This window comes from Saccopteryx bilineata, chromosome 2, assembly GCF_036850765.1.
Source record: "Saccopteryx bilineata isolate mSacBil1 chromosome 2, mSacBil1_pri_phased_curated, whole genome shotgun sequence".
Lineage (NCBI taxonomy): Eukaryota > Metazoa > Chordata > Mammalia > Chiroptera > Emballonuridae > Saccopteryx > Saccopteryx bilineata.
The window spans coordinates 2,807,185-2,834,840 of record NC_089491.1 but is presented as its reverse complement, the minus strand read 5'-3'; the positions used below and the strand labels follow the sequence as shown (position 1 = coordinate 2,834,840).

Sequence of the window (27,656 nt, the reverse complement as noted above, 5' to 3'; positions counted from 1 at the left end):
TCCTCCAGAGATGGGTGTGAGGAGTGGTGGGGTGGGGAGGCTCCCTGTTGGAGCCGTTCTGGCCTGGGCTCTGCGGGAGAGGCAGGGCTGCCCCAGGTGGTGGGGGCAGGGCTGTCCGTCCATCCGTCCGTCCGGCCAGCCGGCCGAGACAAAACCAGAGGCTTGTAGGGCTGGAGCTGGGAGAGGTGGCGATGGGTGAGAGGAGGCTGGAGAGACACGTCATCCGGACGGGGCCCTGGGACTGGGTCAGGTGTGTGGGGGTCTGGTGTTTGGGGTCCGGGGTGGCTGCGGTCACAGCGATATTCGTAGTTGGAACTAGGTCGCTTGCTCTGAGCAGAGGGTGGGCTGGAGGCAGGCAGGGGCTCGAAGGAGGCGGCTCTCAGGTGGCTTGGAGCCGGACAGGCAGGTAGCCCCACGAGGGGCCTGTTCCTCCTTTACGCTGCTGGGCTTCTGGGCACAGCGGCCAGGGCTGTGGGTGGGGGATTTCAGCAGGCTTCCTGGGGGTCAGGCTGGGCCCCTGGGCTGGGCTGGGGAGTCTCCACCTTCCCTGAGCACCTGGCTGAGAGAGGACCCCTTCCCCCTCCCCCTGGCTCTCATCTGGTTCCCTCTCTCCCTTCCTGCCACTTGAGCTTGGCCCGTCCTTGGGGAGATCCTCTCCACCCCAGGGGCCTCTCCCCATGTGGATGGAGAGATCCTGGGGCATGGGGTGCCCCTGGCGTCAGCGAGGAGGCCTGGGGTCTCTGGGGAAGGTGGCTGAGTGGTCTGCTGGCTGAAGAGGCTCAAGCCCAGACCGCCGGGTGGCATTCTGGGGACAGGTTGTCCTTGGTGGGCAAGGAGGCGTCTGGGCTTGCTGAGGTTAGGGCAGGGCTCTGAGGACCGTGGTAGGGAGTGACCTTGTGGCCCTTGGGGTACCAACCACCTGGGGTCGCCATGTGCAGTGTGTCACCTCAGGTCCTTGACTGGCCCGTGGCTCAGTCCCTGAGACGGGTGGCCCGGGCTCTGCCAGCGAGGCCGGGCACACGAAGGGGAGTCTTGCTCGGGCTCGGCCGACCTGCGCCTGGCCCTGGCCTCCCCACGCCTCCCTGGGCTCGTCCGATCAACAGCGACGTCCAGCTGCCCCTCACTTTCCCTGGCTGTGCCCTGTACCCTGGGCACGGGCCGGTGGTGATGGGCCTCAGCAGAGCCTGTGGCCGCGGTCCTGAGCCTGGAGCCTCCGGCCCAGAGCGAGGGAGGGAGGGAGGGAGGGAGGGGGAGTTGGGCTGCGGCCAGGCCGTGTGTAAACCCTCCAGTGCGCAGTTGGATAAGCCCCACGGAGTTCAAAGCCGCCCCGGTGTGGGCTTCGGGCTGTAATGAGGTTACTGATTCAACAGGCTTCCTGGTGCTGCCGCCCAGAACCAAGGAGGCTGGGAAGCCCCGGGGAGGGATCTAAGTATCCCATAATTGACCAATTTAGCTTAAGTGTCCGAACTGGCCCCGGGCAGAGGTCAGGTGGTGACAGCCCAGGTGGCCGCCCTCGCTCTGCTGGGCTCCCGTGGACGGCTCGACAGGACGGCTGCCCTGTCCAGAGCCCTCTGGGGCAGCTGGGCCCGGCTGGCCTGGTGCCTCCACCTGGGACTCCCTCCCCCAGCCCTCTCCCCCTCCCTGCTGTCCGCTGTCTGGGGATCAGCCCTAAAGCCATGTCCTTCCGAAGCCTCCTGGTTCGCCCCAGCCCCAGCCCGAGCCTGCCGGCTGCCCCCTCGGCCTTCCCCGTCTCTGGTGCGTGGTGGGGAGTGCGGGGTGGTGGGCACAGCGTTGGACGTAGTGCTGGGCTGCCGGCTGCCCCCTCGGCCTTCCCCGCCTCTGGTGCGTGGTGGGGAGTGCGGGGTGGTGGGCACAGCGTTGGACGTGGTGCCTGGCTGCCGGCTGCCCCCTCGGCCCTCCCCGCCTCTCGTGCGTGGTGGGGAGTGCAGGGTGGGGGGCACAGCGTTGGACGTGGTGCCTGGCTGTCTGGGTTCCAGCCTCGCTCGTCAGGACCTCTGGCCCACGGCTGTCTCCCGTGGGGCAGTCACGCTGCTGTGGGGACGTGTGAGGTCCAGTGGACTCGGTGCACACGGGGTGAGGGGCTCAGGGCTGTCCTGGGAGAGCGGGTGTGTGGTCAGTGTGGCCCGGGACGTGCCAGCCACCCATCTCGCTGCCTTCTCTCTTTTCCAAGGCTTCCCGAGGGCCGGGCCGGGCCGGGGCAGGCTGACGTAGCCCTGCGGCACCCACACGGGGGTCCAGGATGTGCAGGAGACCCCCATGGCTGACGGGCCAGCCCCCGCTCTTCAGTGAGCCCGGGTTTCGTAGCCAGAGCCCCTCCTGCCTTGCTGTCTGCTGGCCCCTCAGAGGCAGGGCTGGGCGAGGGGCAGCGTGGGTCAGCAGTGGCCACGGGCGGCCCTGTGCTGAGCTGTCCCGTGCTCTGTCTCCACGGGGACAGACTCACGAGGCGGGGGGCTGTCATTCTCACGTTTCCGGGACGAGGGCTTCAGAAGCAGGGAGGTTGAATGACATGCCCTAGATGCCCTTGCTGGGGAGGACCCGGCATGCCGCCTTGGGGGGGTTGAGCCACGACAGGTGTTCTTCCTGAGACAGTTAGCACTGACCGCACAGCTCCTGAGACCCAGGTCCGTCCAGGGTGGCTGTGCCCTTGGCAGAGGTGGTCACTGTTGCTTCTGGGGGTGGTTTGTGGCTGGGAGCTCTGGGCGGTCCCCGAGTCCCCTCGTCCTGCCCCGTTCTGGTGGTCGGGTGGCCACCCACTCCGAAGCAGGGATGCGGCCTGAGGCTGGGGCTGTGGTCCAGGTCTGCCCTTCGACCAGCTGGCTGTGGGCCTGGCGTGCCCCTCTCCTCTCTGGGCCTCCGTTTCCCGGGGGCCCTCTGGCTGTCAGGACGCCTCCTTCCCCTCCACCATCTTGGCCTTGTTCCCATGAGCTGGTGGCTGTCCGGTTGGGATGGTGCAATTGGGGGCCTGTTCCTTAGGAAATGACTCTCGTCACCTCCTCTGTTGAGGGTGCAGGGTTTGGTTCCTGAGGGCCGGGGCGGGGGAGCCATGGGCTCTGAGTTGGTGGAGTGGGGCGTGTGTGGTCACTCCAGCGAGGCCTCGCTCTGGGTTGAACTAGGAGTGTGGTGGAGAGACACTTTGGGGGTGAGCAGTGTGCAATGGGGAAATGGTGAACCTCACTTATTGGGGCTGGACTCAGCAGGGGGCAGTGGGGCCCTGCTCTCCTTGGTCTCTGACTACATTTGCTAGAACTCTCTAGAACCCCCCTCCCCCACCCATGCCCCCCAGGTGACGGCTTGGCCTCTGCACAGTGTCACGTGGCCCTGTAGCCTTTTCTGCCGTGTCAAGAACCACTCCCCCATCTCTCTGACTTTATTGTGTTTAAAACTCGATGATGAGAGAGGCTGCCCTGTGTGATGAGTGCCCACCAGCTCTGAGCGGGCGGCCCTGGGGCTCTGGGCCAGCAGAGCCACCTGTCTGGACCTCAGTTGCCTTACCTGTAAACTGCCTGGGAAGTCAGGGAGGCTTCAAAGAGGAGGTGATGTTGTAGGTGGGTTTTAAGGGATGAATAGGAGTTCTGTGAAATGGACGATGGAAAGAAAGTCAGGTGGAGAGAATGGTTAGACCCTTCCCGGGGAGTTCTGGCCCCAGCCAAGGGTCCGGAGAGGGGATGTCCGTGTGACCACGGGTAAGGTCGGGGGGCCTTCCTGGAGGATTTCAGAAGGATCTGACTGTGTGGCTCGGCTCCTCCCTTGCTGGCTGGGTTACAGGTCCCTGCTGGTGAGCAACCATGTGAGAGCATGGAGGGTGTGCGGGGTGTGGTCAGCTGGTCTGGGAATAATTAACTGTGGGAGGAGGTGGGGCTGGGAGTGGGCCTGGTCACCACCTGGAGCCCCCTCTGAGTCGGCCGGTCCTCTGCCGGCCTGCCGGCCCCTGGACTGACTCCCCACGCCCTGGAATGTGCCGATCCAGAGCATGGCCCATGCCGGCCCACCGTGTGCTGCTGCGCCCGCCCGGACCCCCGGGCCCTGGGGTGAGTGCCGCTGTGGGGCCCCCGCTCCGCCCGGTCGTCTGTTCCCACCGTCCGTGACCCGGCCCCTCGGCGCCCAGCGCTCCTGTCCCGTGGGTGCTGTTTGCCCAGGGGTCTCCCGTGGGTGCTGTTTGCCCAGGGGTCTCCCGTGGGTGCTGGGCTGTGTGGTGGCCCGTCACCGGGTCCTGGCTGGGATTGAGGAAAACAGCTCTGATTGGGGGCAGAGTCCAGGGGAGAGTGGGGCGGCCTCCGCCCCGCCCCTGCTCCCGGACTTTCTGCCTGAGATCAAGGTCAGGAGGCGGGCTGGGAGGCGGGGCCTCGGACTCGGGACGGCTGGCCACTCTGGGCTCAGCTGTGGTGAGGTGGGCCACAGCCGGGCTGGGGGGCAGTGCTGGCCGCGGCCTCGTCCCGGGACGGCAGGGAGGGAGCCGGCCTGCCCTCCGCCCTCTTCTCTCTCCTGTGGGCACAAGGTCTGGGCACCGGCTGGGACCCCAGGAGAGGCTGAGGGGCTGGCACGCTCAGGGCCCCTGCCTGTTCGTTCTGGTTGCGCCACACAAACTTGGTGACTTCCTCACTCTTTCTCTCAGTTTCCTCATTTGTAAAATGGAAGGAAGGATGTTGGGCCCCGTGGGAGGTGAGGGGAGGTGTCGCTGCTGCCGCCTCTCCTGGAGGACCCTCGGCCGGCACGTGTGTCCTCGGCCTGGGGCCCTGCGATCTCAGCCCCTGTGCCTCGGTGGGGTTGGCTCAGAGGTCTTGTTCACCGAGCCCGCAGCGCCGGGCACTCTCTGCCGCAGGAAACGTTTGTTGAATGACTTCGTGTCCTCTGCAGATTTCTCCCCGTCACCATCATTTCAGAAAGGCCATGGGGTGAGCCCACCCCCTTGCGAAGTTGGCTTTTAAAATGATTTGAACACTTTTCTTCTGGGGCGGGGGGGGGGGGAGTCTATCCCAACTTTCAAGGGAGGGAAGTCCTGCTGTGTGTCTAGCCCGGTGCTGATTCTTGAGACAGTGGGCTGAGACGCTGCCCTAGGGGATGCCCTGCGCCAGTGCTCGATGCCGGGGGTCCCGGGAGCCGTCCGCGAGCCTGCAGGCCGGGCCGTGACCGCGTGTGCTCCTGTCCACGGGGTGAGCCCCCACCCTCGGTTCTGCTCACTTGAGACGCACCTGCCACTGGACAGAACCTGGTTTCCTTGGACCCACTGTCCAGGTGGAGCGTGGGGGGGGACCTGCGGCCAGAAATGACCTCCGTGTTGGAACCAAGTTCCTTTCTTTGCTGCTGAGCCCACGCTGTCTGGCGGGCGGATGGGGGAGCCTTCCTGGGTGAGACTTCAGAGCCAGTCTCCTGTCGTCCTCTGTCCATCCCTCCGTCCGTCCATCTGTCCATCTGACTAGCTACCTGTCCACACACGTCTGGCTCCTGCTGGCCGCTGGGGATGCAGTCGCCTGAGGCCCAGACCCCTCAAGGGCGAGCAGAGCTTGAGCGCGCGCAGTGTGGCTCCTGGGACCGGGCCCAGACCCCTCAAGGGGCGAGCGGTGCTTGACTCACGCAGTGTGGCTCCTGGGACCGAGCCCAGACCCCTCAAGGGCGAGCAGAGCTTGAGCGCACGCAGTGTGGCTCCCAGGACCGGGCCCAGACCCCTCAAGGGCGAGCAGAGCTTGAGCGCACGCAGTGTGGCTCCCAGGACCGGGCCCAGACCCCTCAAGGGCGAGCAGAGCTTGAGCGCACGCAGTGTGGCTCCCGGGACCGGGCCCAGACCCCTCAAGGGGCCAGCAGTGCTTGAGCGCACGCAGTGTGGCTCCTGGGACCGGGCCCAGACCCCTCAAGGGCGAGCAGAGCTTGAGCGCACGCAGTGTGGCTCCCGGGACCGGGCCCAGACCCCTCAAGGGGCGAGCGGTGCTTGACTCACGCAGTGTGGCTCCCGGGACCGAGCCCAGACCCCTCAAGGGCGAGCAGAGCTTGAGCGCACGCAGTGTGGCTCCCGGGACCGGGCCCAGACCCCTCAAGGGGCCAGCAGTGCTTGAGCGCACGCAGTGTGGCTCCTGGGACCGAGCCCAGACCCCTCAAGGGGCCAGCAGTGCTTGAGTGCACGCAGTGTGGCTCCTGGGACCAAGCCCAGACCCCTCAAGGGGCCAGCAGAGCTTGAGCGCACGCAGTGTGGCTCCCGGGACCGGGCCCAGACCCCTCAAGGGGCCAGCAGTGCTTGAGCGCACGCAGTGTGGCTCCCGGGACCGGGCCCAGACCCCTCAAGGGCGAGCAGAGCTTGAGCGCACGCAGTGTGGCTCCCGGGACCGGGCCCAGACCCCTCAAGGGGCCAGCAGTGCTTGAGCGCACGCAGTGTGGCTCCCGGGACCGGGCCCAGACCCCTCAAGGGCGAGCAGAGCTTGAGCGCACGCAGTGTGGCTCCCGGGACCGGGCCCAGACCCCTCAAGGGGCCAGCAGTGCTTGAGCGCACGCAGTGTGGCTCCCAGGACCGGGCCCAGACCCCTCAAGGGCGAGCAGAGCTTGAGCGCACGCAGTGTGGCTCCCGGGCCCGGGCCCAGACCCCTCAAGGGGCCAGCAGTGCTTGAGCGCACGCAGTGTGGCTCCCGGGACCGGGCCCAGACCCCTCAAGGGTGAGCAGAGCTTGAGCGCACGCAGTGTGGCTCCCGGGACCGGGCCCAGACCCCTCAAGGGGTCAGCAGTGCTTGAGCGCACGCAGTGTGGCTCCCGGGACCGGGCCCAGACCCCTCAAGGGTGAGCAGAGCTTGAGCGCACGCAGTGTGGCTCCTGGGACCGGGCCCAGACCCCTCAAGGGGCCAGCAGTGCTTGAGCGCACGCAGTGTGGCTCCTGGGACCGGGCCCAGACCCCTCAAGGGTGAGCAGAGCTTGAGCGCACGCAGTGTGGCTCCCGGGACCGGGCCCAGACCCCTCAAGGGGCCGAGCGCACGCAGTGTGGCTCCCGGGACCGGGCCCAGACCCCTCGAAGGGCGAGCGGTGCCTGAGCGCACGCAATGTGGCTCCCGGGACCGGGCCTCGGCTTTCTTATTTGTCAAGTGGGCCAGTACCGTGTGTCAGGGCAGGTCACTCCCAGTGATAATGCTGTTGAGGTTGACAGGGTGCCATGTTGTCCCTGTCCCTGTCCCAGGGTGGGGGAGACGGCGTGAGGGTAGGGGCGGAGGATGTCCCGGGGCAGACGGGGCACAGAAGGCATGATATCAGCTTGTCCTGGTGTTGGGAGGGTTGGTCCTTCTGAGCCGGGTTATGAAGTATGCATAGGAGTTCTCCCGGGAGAGGTCAGTTTCTTCACCCGCAGACCCGTGCGTGAGCTTTGTTTCGTCAGGCCTTCTGGGCAGAGCTCCTTGAATTGGCCCGAGTCGCTGGAGCGGAGCCAGTGGTGGGGGTGGGGCGGGGGAGGCAGAGATGGAGTCAGAGGCGGGGAGAAATCTCTGGTTCTTCTGCCCCCAGGGGGAGGGCCTGTCGTTGGAGGGTCCTGGGCTGGGGAGGGAGGTGTCCCGCCTGTGGCTGGTAGGAGGCTGTGCTGCTGGGTGGGAAGTGGGGGGCCTGAGAGCCGAGTAGGGGAGTAGTCACCAAGTAGAGGAGTGGTCACCAGGTGGAGGGGCCGCAGGGCTTTTGGCCTGAGCCCCCGGGAGGACGATGTGCCTTTTACCAAATGAGGCGAACGGTGGCGAGCGGGGCCTGGGGGACGATCAGGACGTAGGTGGGGTGTGTTCTGACACCTGTGGGGAGAAGGGCGGTGGGCAGCCGCTGTGTGGGGCGGGAGCGCGGGAAGAGGCCTGGGCTGTGGGATGACGTCCCCAGGCGGCAGGAAGGCTTGGCCGCCCGACGAGGTCCCCGCAGGGCTGGGCCCAGAGCGCGCTGAGGAGGCGGCGGGCCGGCCGCCGGACCCTGTGGGTGGACTCCTCCCGGGCCGTCTGGGTGAGCTGGTGTCCGTTGTCTGGGTGCCAGGCTTTGGGGGCAGGACCCCCACCTCAGCTCATCTTTCTTCTCGGGGTCCTTTTTGTGGGGAGGGCTGGCCGGCCTCGCTCTCACTGCTGGGGAGAAGAACCGTGGCCCGTGTGCTCTCGGCTCTGTGGCCACAGAGCAGTGGCCAGTAGCAGCTCTAAGGGCGGAAGAAGCCAGCAGCAGGGTGGCACCCCTGGCCTCACTCCGAGGAGGAGGGGGTGGCCCTCGTCTCCCTGTGGGGGGTGGGCGGGTGCCCTGTGTCCCAGTCTCTGCCCTGGGACGATCTGTTGACGGGGAGAGAGATTATTCCCTCTGCTGTGTCTGAGATCGCGGGCTGGAGACTGGTCCTCTCCTGGCATCCCTGTGGCCATGCCAGGAGGCCTGGCTCGGGCGTTTGAGAAGGGGAGGCCCATCCCGGGCCCCTGCTGCCCAGAGCGCATGCCTTGGGCTGACACCGCTTGGTCTGGGTTTCTGGCTCAGATTCCACGTCTGCGAAGGGAACTCCTGACAGCCCAGTGCCCAGGGCGCCTGGGGTCACAGATGACACTGCTCACACCAGGTGTGAGCTCAGCCTGGGCGCCCGCAGCGTGTGTGCAGTGTGGGCCCTCCCTCCCCACGTCCCTGTACCCCGGCTGCCCTGTGCCTCTCTGAGCCCCCTGTTCTCAGCTGTGTGGGCCCTCCCTCCCCATGTCCCTGTACCCCGGCTGCCCTGTGCCCCTCTGAGCCCCCTGTTCTCAGCTGTGTGGGCCCTCCCTCCCCACGTCCCTGTACCCTGGCTGCCCTGTGCCCCTCTGAGCCCCCTGTTCTCAGCTGTGTGGGCCCTCCCTCCCCACGTCCCTGTACCCCGGCTGCCCTGTGCCTCTCTGAGCCCCCTGTTCCCAGCCACCCCTGGGCCTACAATCCCCGCTGACGTATTCCTGGCTCTTGGTGGCTGCTGTGGCGGGGTTTATAAAGGGGACATGCTGTGGTGCTCAGATGGCCACCTCGTGTCACGGCGTGATCTGACCCTCCTGGCCGCAGGACTGCGGGCGCTCCGTCCAGTTCCAGGGTGACCGGCCCCTGCCCAGGTGGCCGCCTGGATCTCTCGGAACAGGCTGGTGCTGCCTCCCCACCCCCAGCCCCGAGTCCCAGGGTCATGGGGGCGGTCACAACTCCGAGTGCCCCTGCGGGCCGCCGTTCGTGGGAGAGGTGTGTTCCCCGCGGGCAGTCTGGGTGTGGGCGGCCTCCCTGCCCATTGCCCATTGCCAAGCCTTATCTGCTTGTGGACATTGCTGTCTCCCACGTCGGGCGGCGGGGACACTCCTGTGGCCGACTGACGGAGTGGGCGGGTGGGGGCTCTCGGAGCCCCGCTGACCCCGCGTGAGGGTGATAAGCTGCGGGGCTTGTTATCGGAGGGCAGCGGCGTGCCCTCCTCGGCCGTCACGCCAGCCCTGCACTCTGCCCAGGCCCTCGCGTGGGGTGTGGGAGCACGCGGGCCCGCAGAGTCTGCAGACGTGGGTGTCTCTGGAGACGCCAGAGTGAGGAGGTCACTGTGCGCCCTGGAGCTGGCCCCTGGCCTCCCTCTGCTGCTGACCCTGCGCCCTCTGGGCGGCTGACCCTCCCCCTGTCGGAGGACAAAGAGATGATGTCGTCACCACCTGCCTGTCTGGACTCCGCGCTTGGTGCTTGGTGACTCACGCTGGCCAGTACCTGGGACTCCAGGCAGGGGTCCGGGTCACCCGCCCGCATGCCGGCGTCGGGAGGGCTGCAGGAGCCCCTGACTTTGGGCTTGGTCCCCAGGACTGAGTCCGGGAGCCTGGGGTCTGCCCTCCTGTCCTGTGCCCCTCCCCCCATCGGGACAGTCACCTTGTGCTCTCTGGCCAGTTCTGAGGGTCCGTGCCAATGGGCGGGTGCCGGGCAGAATGGCCGGAGGGCCCCCTTGCTCCCCAGACTCTCCTCGGGGACCTGGAGCCAGAACCATGCCAGGGGGAGGGGCTGGCAGTGCCGCTCCTGGGACTGGGGTCCACACCCAGAGTGTGTGTGTGTGTGAGACTGGGTGATGGTGCATTACACGTGAGCCTGTGTGCCCGGGTGTATACACGCGTGTGTGTGTGTGTGTGTGTGTATGAGACTGGGTGATGGTGCGTTACACGTGAGCCTGTGTGCCTGGGCGTATACACGTGTGTGTGTGTGTGTGTGTGTGAGACTGGGTGATGGTGCATTACACGTGAGCCTGTGTGCCTGGGCGTATACACGTGTGTGTGACTGGGTGATGGTGCATTACACGTGAGCCTGTGTGCCTGGGTGTATACACGTGTGTGTGTGTGTGTGTGTGACTGGGTGATGGTGCATTACACGTGAGCCTGTGTGCCTGGGCGTATACACATGTGTGTGTGTGTGTGTGTGACTGGGTGATGGTGCATTACACGTGAGCCTGTGTGCCCGGGTGTATACATGCGTGTGTGTGTGTGTGTGTGTGTGGGAGACTGGGTGATGGTGCGTTACACGTGAGCCTGTGTGCCTGGGCGTGTACACGTGTGTGTGTGTGTGTGTGTGTGAGACTGGGTGATGGTGCGTTACACGTGAGCCTGTGTGCCTGGGCGTGTACACGTGTGTGTGTGTGTGTGAGACTGGGTGATGGTGCATTACACGTGAGCCTGTGTGCCTGGGCGTGTACACGTGTGTGTGTGTGTGTGTGTGTGAGAGACTGGGTGATGGTGCGTTACACGTGAGCCTGTGTGCCTGGGCGTGTACACGTGTGTGTGTGTGTGTGAGACTGGGTGATGGTGCATTACACGTGAGCCTGTGTGCCTAGGCGTGTACACGTGTGTGTGTGTGTGTGTGAGACTGGGTGATGGTGCATTACACGTGAGCCTGTGTGCCTGGGCGTGTACACGTGTGTGTGTGTGTGTGTGGGAGACTGGGTGATGGTGCGTTACACGTGAGCCTGTGTGCCTGGGCGTGTACACGTGTGTGTGTGTGGGAGACTGGGTGATGGTGCGTTACACGTGAGCCTGTGTGCCTGGGCGTGTACACGTGTGTGTGTGTGTGTGGGAGACTGGGTGATGGTGCGTTACACGTGTGCCTGTGTGCCTGGGCGTGTACACGTGTGTGTGTGTGTGTGTGTGTGACTGGGTGATGGTGCATTACACGTGAGCCTGTGTGCCCGGGTGTATACACGCGTGTGTGTGTGTGTGTGTGTGTGTATGAGACTGGGTGATGGTGCATTACACGTGAGCCTGTGTGCCTGGGCGTGTACACGTGTGTGTGTGTGTGTGTGACTGGGTGATGGTGCATTACACGTGAGCCTGTGTGCCTGGGCGTGTACACGTGTGTGTGTGTGTGTGTGTGTGAGAGACTGGGTGATGGTGCGTTACACGTGAGCCTGTGTGCCTGGGCGTGTACACGTGTGTGTGTGTGTGTGTGCATGCATGTGCACTCAGGGCCCCTCACCTGCTGGTCTGCACAGACAGGTCCAAGTGGGAGGTGGCCCCCTGTCCCTGCGGGCTGGCCCCCTCAGCCAGGTAGTGCCCTGAGGAGCGGGAGCCCAGGCCGCGGGGCAGACCGGGCTTGGTGTGGACAGGAGGTGCGGGCACGTCTGCCTGGTGCTGGGACAGAAGCAGTGGGCCTGAGGCCGGCGGTCTGCACGCGGCACTGCCCCTGGAGAACAGAGTGCAGACATGTGCCCTGGGGAGACCTGGGCCAGCGTGTGGGGGTTGGTGCGGCTGGCTCAGACCAGCGACGTCACTCCCAGACCTCCCTGGTGAACCCCTCAGAGTCCACCCAGTTCCCAGGGAGTGGCCAAGGGGGCGGTGACCGTCAGATCCAGTGGTGGGCCAGGCGGCCCTTCCATGGCACATGTCACCGGGCTCCAGATCTAGGCAGTGGCAGGCATCACTAATCGCTTGCTGCACTCCAACGGCCTTCCTGCAGGTGCCGTAGGCAGACTCGACCCAGTGGACACCTGGCAGGTGCCTTACTGCCTGCAGCCAGCAGTGGAGAACCCGCACCCTGCCAGGGATGGGCAGGCAGCGGGGTGCTGGAGCTGGTGCCCTGGCCCACATGGCCCTCCCGTGCCCTCGGGCCGGGGTGCCTCGCTCCAGGACCAGATCACTCGTGACCTGCGGGGTTCTAGACCTGAAGGGAATGATCCCGGGACAGTCACGCTCACTCTAGTGCGAACGAGCCTTGTGCCAACCCTGGAAAGGCCCAACAGGAAAGGATAGGAAGGAAGGCTTCCTCTGATTGTGTAGCTGAGGAAATTGAGGTCTGAGCTGCACGGGGAGCTGGGGCGGCTGGGGGTCGGGCTCGGTCTCTGACCGTCCGTCGTGGGGGCCCTTCCCTCCTGACTGCCCGCCTCCGGACAAGGGAGCGTGCCCGCGGGGAGGCTCCTGGAGGGGACCTGGCTGAGAGAGGTGTGTGTGCCGCAGGCCCAGTGTGGGGCACCCCTGCTCCGCCCCGGTGGGCTGGTGGTGCCAGGGGGGGGTCGGCACCCCTGTTGCTGAGGAGGAAGCCCAAACGCAGGGAGGGGCCCAGCTCCTGGCCCGAGGTCACTCGGCTGGCAGTGGGCTCAGCGGGGATTCCAACTCAGTTCTTAGATTGCTTTTTGAGGCACTTCCTGCCCTGGGCCCTGGGTGTGAGGTCGGAGTCCCGGTGGCAGCTAGGGATTGGGTGGGGGGGGCCTTCGCCTGGGAGGGGCTGGAGCTGAGCCGCCCGGCAGGGCCAGGAGATGCCTTGTTTCCTACACAAACAAGCAGGGCGGCTGGAGCGATTTTATTTTTATTTCCTATTTTTACTTCTCTGTTGGCTCTTTTTAGTAACTGTGAGTTAGAGAGGCCCCCGCCCTCCCGTCTCCACTGGGCTTCCTGGCCTGGCCCCGGGCCCTTGGAGAAGGCGAGTGTGTGTGACCCCAGGGAGGGGGAGGACCTGGCAGCTTGGCTTGCATACACCCAGTGATGGGGAACTCACTCCCTCTCCCGCTCCCTAGGGAGTTCTATAGGGCAGCCCTTTCTCATGCCCTGGGGCCAGACTTGGGGAGCTGGTCACAGTGGGGGTGCGTTGGTTCATGACTCAGTTTCCTTACTCCCCACCACTGTTGTTTCTTGGCTGGAGGCTTAGGTTTGGCGGTGGCCACGATAGAAGAGAAAGGGTGACTGGTACGGCTGTGTGCGCACTGGGCGGGGTGGGCCGCAGACGTGCAGGTGAGTAAGGATGTGGTGTTCCTGCCTCAGACGTGGCTGGCCCAGTGTGTGCAGGCAGGGCTGGACTCGATCTTTTTCAGACCATGTCCACTGTGGACTGACCACACTGCGGGATCAGTGAGACCGCCTTGTTGGTGCGTCTGGCCAGCTGGGGCCTTCCCGGGGTGCATGCTGCTGGCTGTGGGGTGATGTGGTGACCCTGGGTTCCGGAGGGGCATCTCCCCTGGGGCTCATGGCCCCGCCTTGGGGGAGGGGGCCCTCACACCTGAGCTCAGGTGGGCTTTGTACTGGCGTGTGGTGGACCGGGGTCCTGAACTGTGAGATCACTAGGGAATGTTACAGGGCCCAGGCTCGAGTGGGGTGCCAGCCTGTGCCAGGCCCGCTGCACGCCCTTCGCAGGTGAGGACCACGCTCAGCAAGGTTGAGCACATCCCGAGGACCACGCACACGGCTGGTGGGTGTGGGGCGGCAGACACCACGCCCGTTCCCGGTGTTCCCTGGACAAGGAGACAGGCGCAGAGAGCCGTGGGTGGCTGGGTCCCAGAGCCGAGCTTGGGGACATTGCCTGAAGCTGCCATTCTCGGCCTTCAGAGGGGAGGGGCCCGCGGGAGCCAGGCTGCCAGGGGAGTGTGGCCCCGGTCCCGGGGAGCCCCATTGGTACCCCGTGCCCTCTGCCACCCGGAGGTGCTGAGTGGGCTTCCCTGGGACAGCCCGTGGCGTCTGGTGTCTGCAGGGCACCGACCGGGTGGCTTCCATGCCCAGCTCTGCTGTGCCCAGGCCCTCCCGGTGGGCGTGGGGGAACCTGGCCCAGGCCGGCTCAGCGTCCGAAGCCGGGGACCCGTGTCCTGCCACACGGCCTCTCTTCCCGGCGTGAGCTGTGTGGGTGGTGAGGTTAGGGAGGTGCCGGCTGGTGCACGCACGGGTGCTGCCGGGATTGTCGGTAATCCCTTGATTAGAGGCCAGGAAACCGAACCCACGGCAGGCAGGTGGGGGGCAGCTCCTCCCAGAGAAGCCCCAGAGATGATGGGATTTCCACCTGCCCCACCCCGGGGAGGAGGCCTGGGCAGAGGGCATCCTCTGGCTGCTGGGGCCGCCTTGCCGTCCCGGAGGAGGGACCGCGCCCTGTAGCCTGGGAGCGGGGGCTTTGGGCCGCGTGGCCCCCAGCGCCGGGCGGCAGGGACGGCTGTGCCCAGTTCGGGTTGTCACTCCACCTTCTGCAGCCAAGTGACGTGGGGCAGCATGTCCCTTCTCAGAGCCTGGACTTTGCTGTCTATGAACTGGGGTGACAGCACTTGCTTTTACAAAGGTGGCCGTGAAGGGTAGGGCTCTAGACCCGTAGTTTGTGTCGGGAGCAAGGAAGAGGCGCGGTGGGGCCCTGGTGAACCTCGGCATCCTCGTCTGTAGGGTGGAGAGAGTTCGTAGGCCTGGTGCCAGGGGCCCCGGGAGGGACTGCCCGTCAGCACTCTGTGGTGCCCGGAGTGAGTGAGGGTGCAGGCCGCGCTGAGAGCTCGGGGGTGATGGGACTGTGGGGGCCCCGGCTCTGCCCCCCTGAGAGGAAGGCTCTGCCACCCTGGGAGGGTGGTTTCAGGGGCAACTGCTTGTGGAACCGTCCTGGGGCGCAGGGATTTCCCAGGTCAGGAAGCAGCACCCACCACCAGGTGCGGCTTTGACACAGACTCGGGGGGGGTGGGGGGTGGCTGGGGGGACGGCTGAGTCCCGTGGTTTGTCCCCGCCTCACAGACCTTTCCCTGCTTCCTTTCCCGGGCGGGCGGGGACTGTCCAGGTGCGGAGCTCCCTGGCGGGTGGTCCCTGTGGTGGCGCCCTGGTCCTCGGGGGACTGCCTCCCAGCCCCAGCGCGTGTGCAGCGAGCTGTGCCGTGGGTGATCCCGGTTCGCCTTCTTCCTTCCAGCAAAGAGGATCTTTCGTAACTGTGGGAAAGAGCGTTTCCTCCCCACGGATTGGGGGGGGCCGGGGCTTGGTCAGCACATGTGACGTCCTGGCGCCCTCTTGCCCTCTGCCCTCCTGCCTGCGACGCTCACGGGCCCCTTGCCAGGTTGGGGCGGCACATGTCTGGCCTGATCGTGTGGAGCCCCGCGAGGTCCTGGGGGCTCTGCCGTGCGTCCCCACCCTGAGCCTCTGCTCGCTGCGCCTGGTGTGCCCGCCCTGCCCTGGGCTTCTTGGTCCTTGTGGCCTGAGTCCAGGGCTCGCTCCTCCTAGAAGCCAAGAGCCTAGTCCCTGTGCTCTGTAGGGCCCGGTCTTCTCACAGTGGCTCCATGACTCCGGAAGGGGACGGACAAGTCCCCCCTGTCCCGGCCTGGGCCTCCCTTCCCCCGGTCCGCAGGGGGTCCCTTTCAGTGCCGATTAGTGAGGGCGCTGTGGCGGTTGGTAGGCCCTGGGTATGGGGTGCAGGCCGGGAACGGGCGCGCTCCGCTGGGTTCTGGCCTGGTTCTGGCCTGGTGTGCAGCGGCGCTCAGCGGGGACCCGGGGGCCCGCGGGCCTGGCTCCGTGCCTGGGCTGCAGGAAGGGGCTGTGATTCGGGCCTGCCCCCCCCCCCCCCGGCTCCTGACTCAGCAGCCACAGGGTGAGGAAACCAGAGGCTTTTTCATAGACGCCCTGGCCAGGGTGGGGTGCCTGCCGCGGGCCCAGGTTTTCTCATGAAGAAGGTGGAAGCACAGCTCCCCGTTCCTGCCTCTGGGTTCCCGGCAGGCGGTGGGGGGTCTGGGCGGCTGGGGGCCCTGCTCCTCCTCTTCCTGGGCCCCGAGGTCGGCTGCTCTCTCCTGTATCCTTCCCTCTGTGGCTCCGCAGTGTCCACAGATGTAGTTCTCAATGCTGCCCGGGCCTCTGCCACGCCAGATGCCCCCTCAGTCCTGCTGCTTCTGGGTCCTGCTCACGTCGTCCCTGGATCTGCCAGCTTCCTGCTCTGTCAGGTGTCCATGTATAAGCAGCCTCTTCCAGGCAGCCCCCCTGAGTTAGGTCCCCTCCACTCCATGACCATAGTACCTTCTGTCCCATTTCCCTGGTGGTAGAGATGGGACAGGATTCAGAGTCCTTGTTAGCATCAGTGGGTATGGAGTTGTGGGGACAGGGGAGCAGTGACAACCACCCAGCTGGGACCTGCCTCCTGGCGCTCTGGGCCGTGTGGCTAGCTGGCCTGGGCCGAGGTGCCTGGCAGAGAGCTGGAGTCGACGTCCGTGGTTCCTGCTGCTGGAACGGGTGGGCCCTCCGGCCTCCGAGGCCCAGCTGCCCTAGTCTAGCACGGGGTGTGGCCCTCTCTGCCCAGACCCCGACGGTAGAGGGAACAGAAGTGGACGTGCCCCAGAGGTCGTCGGTAGGTGCCTGGGGTCTTGGGCCTCAGCCTCCGGGCCTGCCAGGTGGGTAAGGGAGCCCATGTCTGCACAGCTGCCAGGCCTGGAGGAAGTGTGCCCTGGGGCCGAATCCTGCGCTGAGGCTTCTGTATCTCCTTGGCGGTCAGCAGTGCGGGGGCACGATGATAGGCCCAGGGCCCTTGCAGCCCACCCTGGGGTCAGCATGGAGGCCGCTGACCGGCCAGGGGTTTGCAGTCTGGGTTGGAAACTCCGGCCTCAGTGGCCTTGGTCAAGCAGCTTCGGTCTTGTGGGGACACGTTTCTGACCCTCTGACATCACAGGTTCCTGGCCTGGCCCTTCCCGCCGGGTGTCTCCATTCAGTGTCTGATGAGTGGCTGAGTGTCCCCCACCCACAGGGCCACTAGCGTCTGCCACCACCAGCTGCCCACTTGATCCCTTGAGGTATTTGTGGAACACGGAGCTCAGAAAGGTTCCTCCCCGGTGGGCAGAGCCGGAGGGCGTGAGTGATCGGAGCTGAAATTAATGGTGCCGCGCTCCCCCCAGCCCCCCCTTGCTGTTGATGCATAATGCATGGCGAGAGAGTGAGAAGTAATTAGAGTCTCGACTCCGGCCCGGTTCATTCATGACTAAATCTGGGTCAGCAGATAAGCGGGAGCGGCCGGCGTGGTGGCACAGTGGCCGCACTGTTGTGCCCACGTTGCGTGCCGTGCCCGGGCGCTGCCGTCTACGGGAAGCCCTCCTTGGTGCTCCCACTTGGGAGGACCTGTCCCCCCTCCCGTCAGCCTAGCGGCCTCGTGCATCGGATGGCGTCTTTCCCCCCACCTTTCCCGTAGGGACTGTGTTGGGCGTAGGGGTGGCAGCTCCTGGCATTGGTGTACAGGGGAGGGAGGGGGTGAGAGCCGGGGTCATGTGCTGTCAGGGGCCACAAGGGCCTCCTTGCTGTGCTCACGTGCTCTACAACGCTGGACCCCGATCGTCCTGTTCTCTCTTGGGGTGCCTCCCATGCTGCCACGGCCCTCGGGGTGAAGGCCCAGCGCTGGGCCTGGCGCTCGTCCCTGCTTGTGGGGAACCAGCTGTGCTTCCTGTTGCTAGAATGTTCCCAGCCCTCCCCCCGCTCAGGGCCTTTGCACGTGCTGTTCCCTCCCCGGCGGGCCCTTCCCGTATCACCCCGTGGCTGCTGGGCTGTTCCTTCTGTCTCGCTTGGGGCCTCACCCCCACTGTCACCCCGGCCACCTCAGCCGTCTCACCTCCTTCTGAGGCTCCGCACTTCCTGCGAGTGGTTTGCTGGTGGGGCTCCGACCTGTCCCTGGACCAGGCACGCGCTCCAGGACTGTGGGTGCCTGAGGGACTGCAGGGGCCGCCACACGCCCTGGTGACCCCCGCCCAACCCCGTCCGCACGGTGGGTGACGGAAGAACGTAGCTTGGGTGCCCGGGGGGGGGGAGGGGGACTCCCCAGGGGCTTCATTCCCATTTCAGGGGTCTGCTGCTGCCCCTGCTCCCCCCACCTTCTCCCGCCCCTGTGGGAGCCCTGGAGGGGAGGTTCCGCCCTTGGGGGGCGGTCCCCTTGCAGCATTGCTGGGCTCTGAGTAGTGAGAGATCTCAGGGGCCCCAGGTGCTGGGTGGGGCTGAGACAGGACACTGGTGGGTGGAGGAGGGATGGCCAGGGCCTGGCCGAGACCCCGCCAGCTCTTTCTGTTTTATAGAAGGGGAAACTGAGGCCTGGGGAGAGGAGCTTTCCCTGACTGGCCACTGAAGGGAGCTCTGGGGGCACTGCCTCCTGGCTGCACACCTGGGCCAGACCTGGGGCTTTGGGTGGAGGCCCTGGGGGGATCCCACATGGTCATTGTGGAGGTGACAGGCGGATGTGGGGTGGCGGCTTAGACATCTTCCTCGGACAGACGGGATGGGGCAGCTATGAGCAGTGTAGGGCAGAGAGAGGGTTAAAGACTGAGGGAAGTACTAATGTTTCTAATTTTCCTGTGTGATTTAATAAAAATGCAAATTGCGGGGTGGAGCACGACCCACCAGGCCATGGTGTTGACCGAGATTAATTGTGGGCTCCTGGTGGTCAGCCGGCCTTTGTCTCCACGCCCCCACTGGAGACTGGTGCATCTGCTGGCCCTGCGGTCAGGTGGGGGGGGGGGCGCGGGCACTGTGCCCTCCGCCCAGGGGGCTGGGAGCCGCGTGCTGGAGTGTCCACTGAGCAGGGGGCCCTAGAGGAGCCTTCCGCGGCCTGGCCCATCTGCTGGCCCTGCGGTCAGGTGGGGGGGGGGCGCGGGCACTGTGCCCTCCGCCCAGGGGGCTGGGAGCCGCGTGCTGGAGTGTCCACTGAGCAGGGGGCCCTAGAGGAGCCTTCCGCGGCCTGGCCCATCTGCTGGCCCTGCGGTCAGGTGGGGGGGGGCGCGGGCACTGTGCCCTCCGCCCAGGGGGCTGGGAGCCGCGTGCTGGAGTGTCCACTGAGCAGGGGGCCCTAGAGGAGCCTTCTGCGGCCTGGCCCATCTGCTGGCCCTGCGGTCAGGTGGGGGGGGCGCGGGCACTGTGCCCTCCGCCCAGGGGGCTGGGAGCCGCGTGCTGGAGTGTCCACTGAGCAGGGGGCCCTAGAGGAGCCTTCCGCGGCCTGGCCCATCTGCTGGCACTCCTCTGGCCCCTGCACACTCAGCTCCGGAGATCAAAGTGGCCTGGGGTCTGCGGTGACAATGGACATGCCCCAGGTATGTGGGGTGACATTTGAGGTGAGGTTGGAGGGTGAGGAGGGTCAGCCAGGCAGCGACAGAGGAAGAACAGTCTGGGCTGAGCAGCACGTACAAAGGCCCTGAGGTGGAAGTGAGCTCGCTGTGAGGGTCGGCGCAGAGGTGGGTGTCGGAGCCGGCAGATGGGGTGCCGTGGGGGCGTGGGCCTGTCCTCATAGCAGTTAGGGTCTCGTGGAGCCTGGGAGCCTGGACTGCTGGTGAGAATGGCCCTGGGGTGGGGTGTGGTGGGGTAAGGAGGCTGGACGGAGGTCATGGCTGCAGAACAGATGGGGCAGCGGGTGGATTTGGGCCAGCAGGCCAGGCGTGGGGGCTCGGGGCGACTGTCAGGTCTGTGCCTGGGTGGTGGCGCGTGGGGGGGACAGGGCAGGCTAGAGGTCCAGAGCCCAGGTGGACAGTGAGGGCCGATGGAGGGAGCAGGGACGCTGGTGCCGGTCTTGGGGGCAGACTTAGGACTCGGGAGCCTGCGGCTGGAGCACGGAAGGTTCCAGGCCCGGCGTTTTGCCAGCGTGACCGGGACGTGAGGGTGGTGACCGGGCGGCAGGCGGCAGAGTGGCCTTGGCTGGTGTGGTGAGCGTGGCCTCCCCGGAGGGACGGGTCGCTGGCAGCCGGCTCCTCTCAGAGCTCAGGGCCGTCATCCGTGGGACCCACTCAGGATGGGGGTGGTCGTGCCGGGGGAGGCCCCGTGCCTCTGGACCGCTCTCGGGGACCCCTGTTGACGGGTCTTGGCCAAGTCAGCAGCTGTGAGACCCTCCTGGGGTAGTCCCCTCCTGACAGGTCACTCTCGGGCCCTGTCCTGGGCCCCTGGGGCTTTGTCCTGCTGGCTGGTTCACCCACTGTCAGGTTGAATGCCCACCAGTGTGCCTCCGGGGATGCCGGACACTGCGGTGGGGCAGCTTGGCCCTGGGCGGGGGCGGGGTGGGGATGGGGAGTCACCCAGTCCCTGAGCAAGAGCGGATTTCTGAGTCTGGTGCTGAAATACCGCCTCCAGCGTCGGGAACCACAGACAAGCCCCACACCTGCCCTGTCTCACTGCCCTCTCCGACACCCACCTCTGTGTCCACCCTTGTGGCCGAGCTCACTCCCACCTCAGGGCCTTTGTACATGCTGCTCAGCCTGGAGTGTTCTTCCTCCATGTCGCTGCCTGGCTTCCTCTCCTCACCCTCCACCCTCACCTCAAACGGAGTCGGACAGCTCTGTGCACTTGATCCTGTGTCCGCGGCCCTGCCCAGTCAGGGGAGGAGGCTGTGCGGGGCCGGCTCTGGGTGGGCAGGGTCCAGGCGGGCTGCTGTGATGGAGGGGCACCCACCTTCCACACTGCCCCCTCCTCCTGGCCGGGTCACCTCCTGCTGCATCAGGCCCCCCGCCCCCACATCCTGGACCCCTGGCTGTCCAGAGCACACACAGGCCAGGGTCAGAAGAGCCGGCCCACCAGATGGCCAGGCGGGCACATCTGCCCAGCGGTATCGTGCACTTTGATTTAACGACCTGTCCGGGCTGCCTGGGCAGCTGGTCAGTGTCAGGCGCTCGCGGCAGGATGCGCGGCGGCCGTGTGGAAGCCGTCCCGCGCCTGGGTGGGGGTGGGGAGCGGATGGGCCTTGGCGAGCCCAGAGCCCGCGCCGTGGGGTGCATCGGCGTTAGAGACCTCGCCCCGCCTGGGCCCTCCACCCGGTGGCTGGGGCCCCCTCCGGCCTCAGTCTTCTCATCTGTGAAGGGGGGTGCCTGTCCTCGTCTGGTGGCTGGCAGCGCAGCGCTGTGGGGTCCCCTGCTCTGTGTGTGTCGGACGAGGTCTCCACTGCCTCTTCCTCCTCGGTGGGCACCTGGCCGAAGCCGCAGGGAGGGCTGTGTCGGACGAGGTCTCCACTGCCTCTTCCTCCTCGGTGGGCACCTGGCCGAAGCCGCAGGGAGGGCTGTGTCGGACGAGGTCTCCACTGCCTCTCTTCCTCCTCGGTGGCACCTGGCCGAAGCCGCAGGGAGGGCTGTGTCGGACCGGCCGCCGTGCCCTCTGGGCCTCGCTCACCGTGTGAATTTGCACAGGGTCTCGAAGGCAGCCAGTGCGCTGGGCGGGGTTCCCGTGGTGGCCCACTCCACGCCGGCCTTCCGACTCCCTGCCCACCCCCGGGGCTGCTCACTGGGGGCGTTCGCCCTTCGTGCAGAGGCAGGGGTGGGTGAGCTGTGTGCGGGCAGGTGCCCCTGTGCGCAGGGCGACGCATTCCAGGAGCTGGGGGTCCTGGGCTCTCAGGGCCGGTTTAAGCGCCTCCCCTCACTGGCTCTGTGTCCCCATCTGGACCTCTGGTGACATCAACACCTTGTGGCTTTGGAAGGGGACAAGGGGTGGCACTGTCCCTGTCTCCCCGGGCCAGTACTCCTGGGCTGTGGGTGGGCCGGTCCCCAAGGAGGATGGGCCCACGGGAGGGCGGGCAGAACCTCTTCTCTGCTGCCTCAGTGTCCCCTCCTGTAAAATGGGGACAGCTGACACAGCCTTCACGAGAGGCGTGTGCACCCTCAAGGTGTGTGCGTGCCAGGTGGGGAGGACATGTGGACACGAGGGGGCCGGGCCCTCTCCTATCTGCTCAGGAGACTCGTGCGGGGCGTGGGCCTGCTTCCCCCAAAGCGGGTGCCCTGGGGCTGGAGGCTGGGACACCGTGGGGCTGGGGCCGGGAGGCCCAGTGGGGCGGCACCAGTGACCTTGAGCCACAGCGCCCGTGAGCGGGGTCACGACGCGTGTGTGCCAGGGGAGGGGATGAGAAGGTGGGTGAGGTCGGCCTCGGCCCCGGGGGCTCGGCTCTGGGGAGCACCGTGACCCCAGCCTCCAGACAGCGTCCCGCCGGCTCGGGAGCCCCGGGCGTGGCGGGGATCCACACCAGGGAAACGTGATCCGCTCTCCGGCCCCTGAATATTTCATCAGTGGATTAAATATTGCAGCTGAGCCCCCTGCCCCCCCTCCCGCTCCAGGAGGGTGGAGGAGGCCCGCTGCCCTTGGTGAGGCCCGCTGCTCTTGGTGAGGCCCGCTGCCCTCGGTGAGGCCCGCTGGGGTGTTTTTCTCCATGATAGAGCCATGTCAACACGGAAACGACATTGCTGTTTAAGATGTCGTCCTGAGGCTCGCTTTAGTGAAGGCCGAGACGGCATGGCCGGTCCGTGGCCGTGAACGAATCTTTTCACCATCAGGAATGAGAGGTGACTGGTGCAGAGCAGGGCTTGTCCGGACTGGGTGTGCGGGGGCCGCAGAGAGGTTTGGGGAGGCGCGGAGGGGTTGAGGAGGCCCTTGTGGTCTGTGTGTCCGCGCAGGGCTGGGGGAGAGTCCCGTCTCTGTCTCCGTGTGGGCACGGGCGCGTGCGTGGGCCCGTTGGGACGGGGCAAGCCTGCCTGGCTGAGGTCGGCTTCCTGTCGGCCACGTGTGCACAGCCCGACGTGTGAGGGCCGAGTCCTGGAGTCGGGAGGGCTGGGTGCAGCCAGGAGCTGGTGCTCTGGGGTCCAGGAGCTGGTGCTCTGGGGTCCAGGGCTGGGGGCAGGGTGCGCAGGGCTGGGGTGCAGCCAGGAGCTGGTGCTCTGGGGTCCAGGAGCTGGTGCTCTGGGGTCCAGGGCTGAGGGGCAGAGGGCCTGGTCCAAGGGCAGCCGTGGGCTTTGGGGTTGCCCGGGCATGTGATGGGTACCTGGAGAGACGAGACAGGCAGTGAGGTGACACAGGGTCTCCCTGGCCATGGGGGACCCTGGACCTAGATGGACAGTGTCACTGCAGATGGGTGCATGGGACGCGCAGGGCAGGTGCGCTGGGCCGGGTGGTGGAACCTGGAGGTGGTCGCGTCCAGCCAGGTCCGAAGGCTGCTCTCTGGGGCCCTCAGGGACCGTAAGGGTTGCATTGGGGTCCCTGGGTGCATCTTGGGCGTGGGGGAGGGTGCAGGGTTCTCACTACAGGGCCCCGACAGGCAGCAGGGCCCTGCTCTCCGCCGCACCCCTGCCCAGCAGCGGGCAGGGGTGGCTGCTCGCCAAGCAGCAGACTGTGCGAGGCTGAGTGTCTGGACCACCCGGCCTCAGCCACTCTCCTGCTGGGCCTCTTGTTTTCCTTGGGTGGGGCCGGAGCTGATCCCTGGCTGCTGACGCCACCTCCCGCACCGCCCCGAGATGCTGGGCGGACTTGGGGCGTCGGTTTCCCGGGGAACAAAGTCGTGGCCTGCCCGCGGGTGCCACGGGGCTGACTGAGGGGCAGTGTGCCGTGACGTGGCCAGGGGGGCGGCTCCACGTCAGCCCTCAGGTCTGGTGCACGCCGTGTGGGGGCGCGAGGGGGTCCCGCTGGCCGTCTGCGCGGGCGGGGGGCAGAGCAGGGGTGCCGCTCCCTCTGGGGGTGTGGGTGGCTCAGCGGATCTCCCGGAGGCTGTGGGCACTGAGTTGCTGGAATGCTTCTGGGGCAGCTTCTCCCTGTCGCCTCTCTCTGAGGGGACTCGGCCGCCCTTCCTGGGTGGGCATTGGTGCCCGCTCAGAAAGGCAGGAGGACACTGGACTCCTGGTCGGCCTCTGTGGCTTTGTTGGGCACGGGTTCTGGCCACGTCGTTCGGACTGGGCCTCTGGGCTGTGGGCTGGGGGGGGGGCGAGCAGCCCAGAACTCTCAGTGTGTGCGGAGTTGGGGTGCAGGGCCCCCTCTGGCACTGGGAGGAGGGGCTGGGCCTCCAGGGCGGCTGGGAGGGGCAGGCCCCTCGCTGGAGGCACTGGGACCTGAGGAAGTGAGCCCACACTGGACTGAGCTGGCCCTGCTGGGGCGGAGCCGTGTTTATTTTCCTAAATGGACTTAAAGGGCTGCCGCAGTCTCGCTCATAAACATCCCAGGAGGTGGAATTTCTGACGGCCCTGGGCTGAGAGCGGCTTGGGCCTGTGCGGGGGAGGGGCGGGGCTCCCAGGTGGCCTGGACGTTGTGTGCCTGTGTGTGTGCGCGTGCACACGGCCAGGTGCGTGCACGCTGTACGCCCCTGCACGCAGCCCCTCACTTGGCCTTCCCGCGGGTCTGCCTGCCTGAAGCAGCCTTCACTTGCCTTCGGAGGGGCACTGCCTTCCCGAATTGAGTCAGTGTCCTCTCCTCGGACCCTGTGTGTCCCCAGTGCGTCCAGCCAGACCTTCCCATCCGGAAGGTGGTGGCTCATCTTCCCGTTCTGCGGGTGAACCGGTCGTCTGCCTGCCCCCGGACCTTCCGGGCAGGAGGTGCGCTCTGCGCGGTGATGCCAGGCCCCGGGAAAGGGGGAGTCCCTCTCTTGACGCCTCTGGTGTCTTTGGCACATGACTCATCTCACGGGGCTAGGCGCCCCTGTCTGGTAAGCCAGCCGTCTAGGCCCTGCGCTTCCTGACCTCTCGCTGGTGCTCTGGGCAAGCCTCAGGGACGGCTCCAGACACACCTGCCGCTGTGCTGAAGGCCGGCGCGGAGGAACCTCTGGGGCTGGTGGGGGTGGCCCGGAGCGGCTGGGAGGAAGGGAGCCCTGCTTCAGAGAGCAGAGTCCGGCCGGCCCCCCCCACAGAGGAAGGGCAGGACTCAGACTGTAGCCGCTCTGGCTGTCCTAAAAGACACGTTCGGCCCACGCCTGGGACAGCGGAGAGGCTGTGCCCATTCTGACGGACCGGTTGTGAGCCCTCGGACGCCTGGCAGGGAGACATGCGGGGTCTCGGCGGGAAAGGGTGCTGTGATGGGTGGGGGGCGTCTGCCGGGGACGAGAAAGGGGCGGAGGAGGTGTGTGCCCCGCTGTCCTGGGTCTGCCATCCTCGGCAGCTGATCTGATTGCATCCCTCCCACCGAGGGCTGAGTAATGGGGCTGGAGCCGTGTCCATCATAACTTATGCAGAATTCTCAGCTGCACGCCGCCGCTGGCCTGCAGTTCTGCCCCCTCTCCTTGAACGGCCTGGTGAGCGGAGGCTCTGATGGAGGCGGGCATGCGGCATCCGCCTGCACTAGCCGCAGCTCTGTGCCGACCTGGTCGGGATCATCAGGGGAGCAATCAGAACGCCGGTGCCGGGCTGCAGCCCAGGCCGGTTAGCTCCGCAGCCTTGGGGTTGGTGCCTGGGGGGTGGGGGGCCTTTTCACACTCCCCCCCCTGGTGATTCTAGGGTGCAGGCAGGCAGAGACGTAAGCGCTCAGATAGTCGGGCCCTGCGTCCCCCGGGATCCTTCCCACGGCCCCACTTCCGTGTGCTGTGTGTGTGTCAGGCTCCCTGCGAGATGTCCGTCCCCCGGAGCTCTGTTGTGGCCGAGGGTCTCAGATCTGGTCGACCTTCCTCCCGTGTCCCAGGCCCTCCGTGTCTCACAGGCCTGACTGTCCGAGTCCCCGGTCGGAGGCTTCTGTCCCACAGAGCTGTGCACTCCGACTTCCCTGGCCGGCGCCCATGGGGATTTCCAGGGCTGGTGACAGGGGCTGAGAGGCCACTGGGAGCCCTCGGTTGCGGGCTGGGGAGCCTGTCGTAGAGTTCTGGGGTGTTCGACCCCCAGAGACGGGCTCTTCTGCTTGTAGGAGGCCGCCCCGGACCCGTGACTCAAGGAAGTGTATGGGTCCCTCTGCCCAGTTTGGCCTTTGGGGGTCAAGATGGGTCTGGGGCTGAGCCACCTGGTCCCTGCAGACGGGCCAGGCACAGAGGGCTCGGGGATGCCGGGCTCTCCTCTGTCTGCTCAGCCCTTGGGCATCCCCCGAGGCGTGAGGGGCAGGGGCCCTGCTGAGGGAGGACCTCTGCCTCTTCCTCCCCGGGCCCCATCCTCGCCTGGGGGAAGTGCAGACCCGGGTCCCGGGATCCAGGCTGTGGGCCTCCAGGGTCACTGTGAGGAGTGCCCAGCCGGTCAGGGCACCTGAACTCCCCAGCCAGGCCCGGTGCCCAGTCCAACGTGGAGGGGACAGGGAGGGAGCCCTATTAACTGAATGACAGTGAGAACCCGTCCGACCTCCCTGTGGGTCAGGGGGGTGTTGGGCCCAGCCTCAGTTTCTCGGTCTGCCCTTGGGAGGGCGGGGAGGGGGAGCCCCTGGCCCCAGGAGCCGCCGCGTGTCAGTGTTTGTTCCCATCCTCTCGCTGGGGCCTCACTCTCAGGTGAGGTGGGGAGGGCGGGGAAGACGTGGGCCCGGAATTGAGGGGACGGGGACCCCGAGAGGAGGGCTGGGTAGCAGCTGTCCTCAGAGGTGTGTGAAGCACTCTCTGGCCAGGGCCGAGGGCCCACAGCAGCCTTCTGCCTGGAGGGGTGTTGGGTCCTTGCGACACCTGGGAGGCAGGTCCGGGCCTGGCCCGTTGTGCAACCCGCAGCTGTGCAGGGGAGCTCCCTGCCCTGCCCCGGAGTCTGCAGGTTTTGGAAAGCTCTGTGGCACCCGGGTCCCAGAGGAGCAGAGGCTTCTGAGGAGGCTGGCCTGCTCCCAGGAGTCGACACACCAGGTGTGGGGGACAGCCACCTGCCCTCTGTCTCGGCTGCTGGGCTTCGAGGCCCCCCCCCACTGCACAGAGAGACAGGGCCGTGCCCCTGTGGGTCCACCCAGGGCTCTCCGGGACCAGGAAAGCATGACCCCGCCGGTCTTTGTTCCCTCCCTGTGACCGACTGACCGATATCAGGCTGGGGCCGGGCGGGGCCTTCTCTGGAGGGGGCCCCACCTTCGCCTGACTTCCCAGCTCCCAGCCCTCCGGGACTGGGCAGGCTGGTCGGGGCGAAGGGGGCTGCCTCAGGCTTTTGTGGGTGACCCTACGGGAGAGCAGGGGCCATCGGCAAGTTCCTGAACCACCCCGAGCCTTGATTTCCTCATCAGTGACACGGGGAGGGGAGAGTCCTGCCTTGTGAGTTGTTCACAAGATGGGAGAGAGCCATCTGGCTCACTCCTGGAACACGGGCAGGACACGGCAGGGGGGCCTGGGACCCCTGTGCCCGCACCCCGGCCTCGGGCTGGGCTCAGCGTGCTGGCGTGGGAGAGATTCCCGACTCGCAGCCTCTGCTGCCGTGCCCGTCACACTGCCGATGACGGCGGCCCAGCCACCGACCTTCTTACTCGGGAGCCGGGAGAGCCTGTGCCTCTGCTGAGGGTGCGTCCCTTGGCCGGGCACGGCCTGTTTTCTGAGCGCCCTGTGTGCTGGGCACACGTGAAGGCCCTCCTGGAGCGGACGCCTGGGGCCTCGGGTGGGTAGGGGTTGACTTTCTCATCAGGGTCCTGCTGGAAGGGAGGGTCACGGTCTGGCTGGTGGCTCGTGTGCCCTTGTCATTAGGACAGGGAGGCTTACTCCGTGGGGGTGGGGGGGGTGCTCACCCTCCCCCACACTGTGACAAGGGGTCTCTCCTGGCCTCCTTCCCAGCCCAGCCAGCCCCCCCCCCCCGGGCACCCCCAGGAAGCCGCCAGCGGAGCGGGCTGGGAGCAGAGACAGCACAGCAGAGGAGGAAACACAACACACAACACGACACAACCCACCCCCACCCC

The 27,656-nt window shown here is 66.6% G+C and overlaps 1 protein-coding gene across 2 annotated transcripts in view; it reads left to right on the top strand.

The window, feature by feature from the left end:
* RXRA (retinoid X receptor alpha) overlaps positions 1 to 27,656 on the top strand; it is a 108,453-nt gene that overhangs the window by 7,081 nt on the left and 73,716 nt on the right. The window contains exon 1 of one of the 2 annotated variants that reach the window (XM_066255757.1): positions 3,890 to 4,049. The exons of the other annotated variant lie outside the window; for it this stretch is intronic. Within the exon in view, the coding sequence (XP_066111854.1) occupies positions 3,992 to 4,049 (58 nt within the window). The 5' untranslated portion in view covers positions 3,890 to 3,991. Of the gene's footprint in view, positions 1 to 3,889; positions 4,050 to 27,656 lie in introns of those variants that run through there. 2 annotated transcript variants of the gene reach the window in all.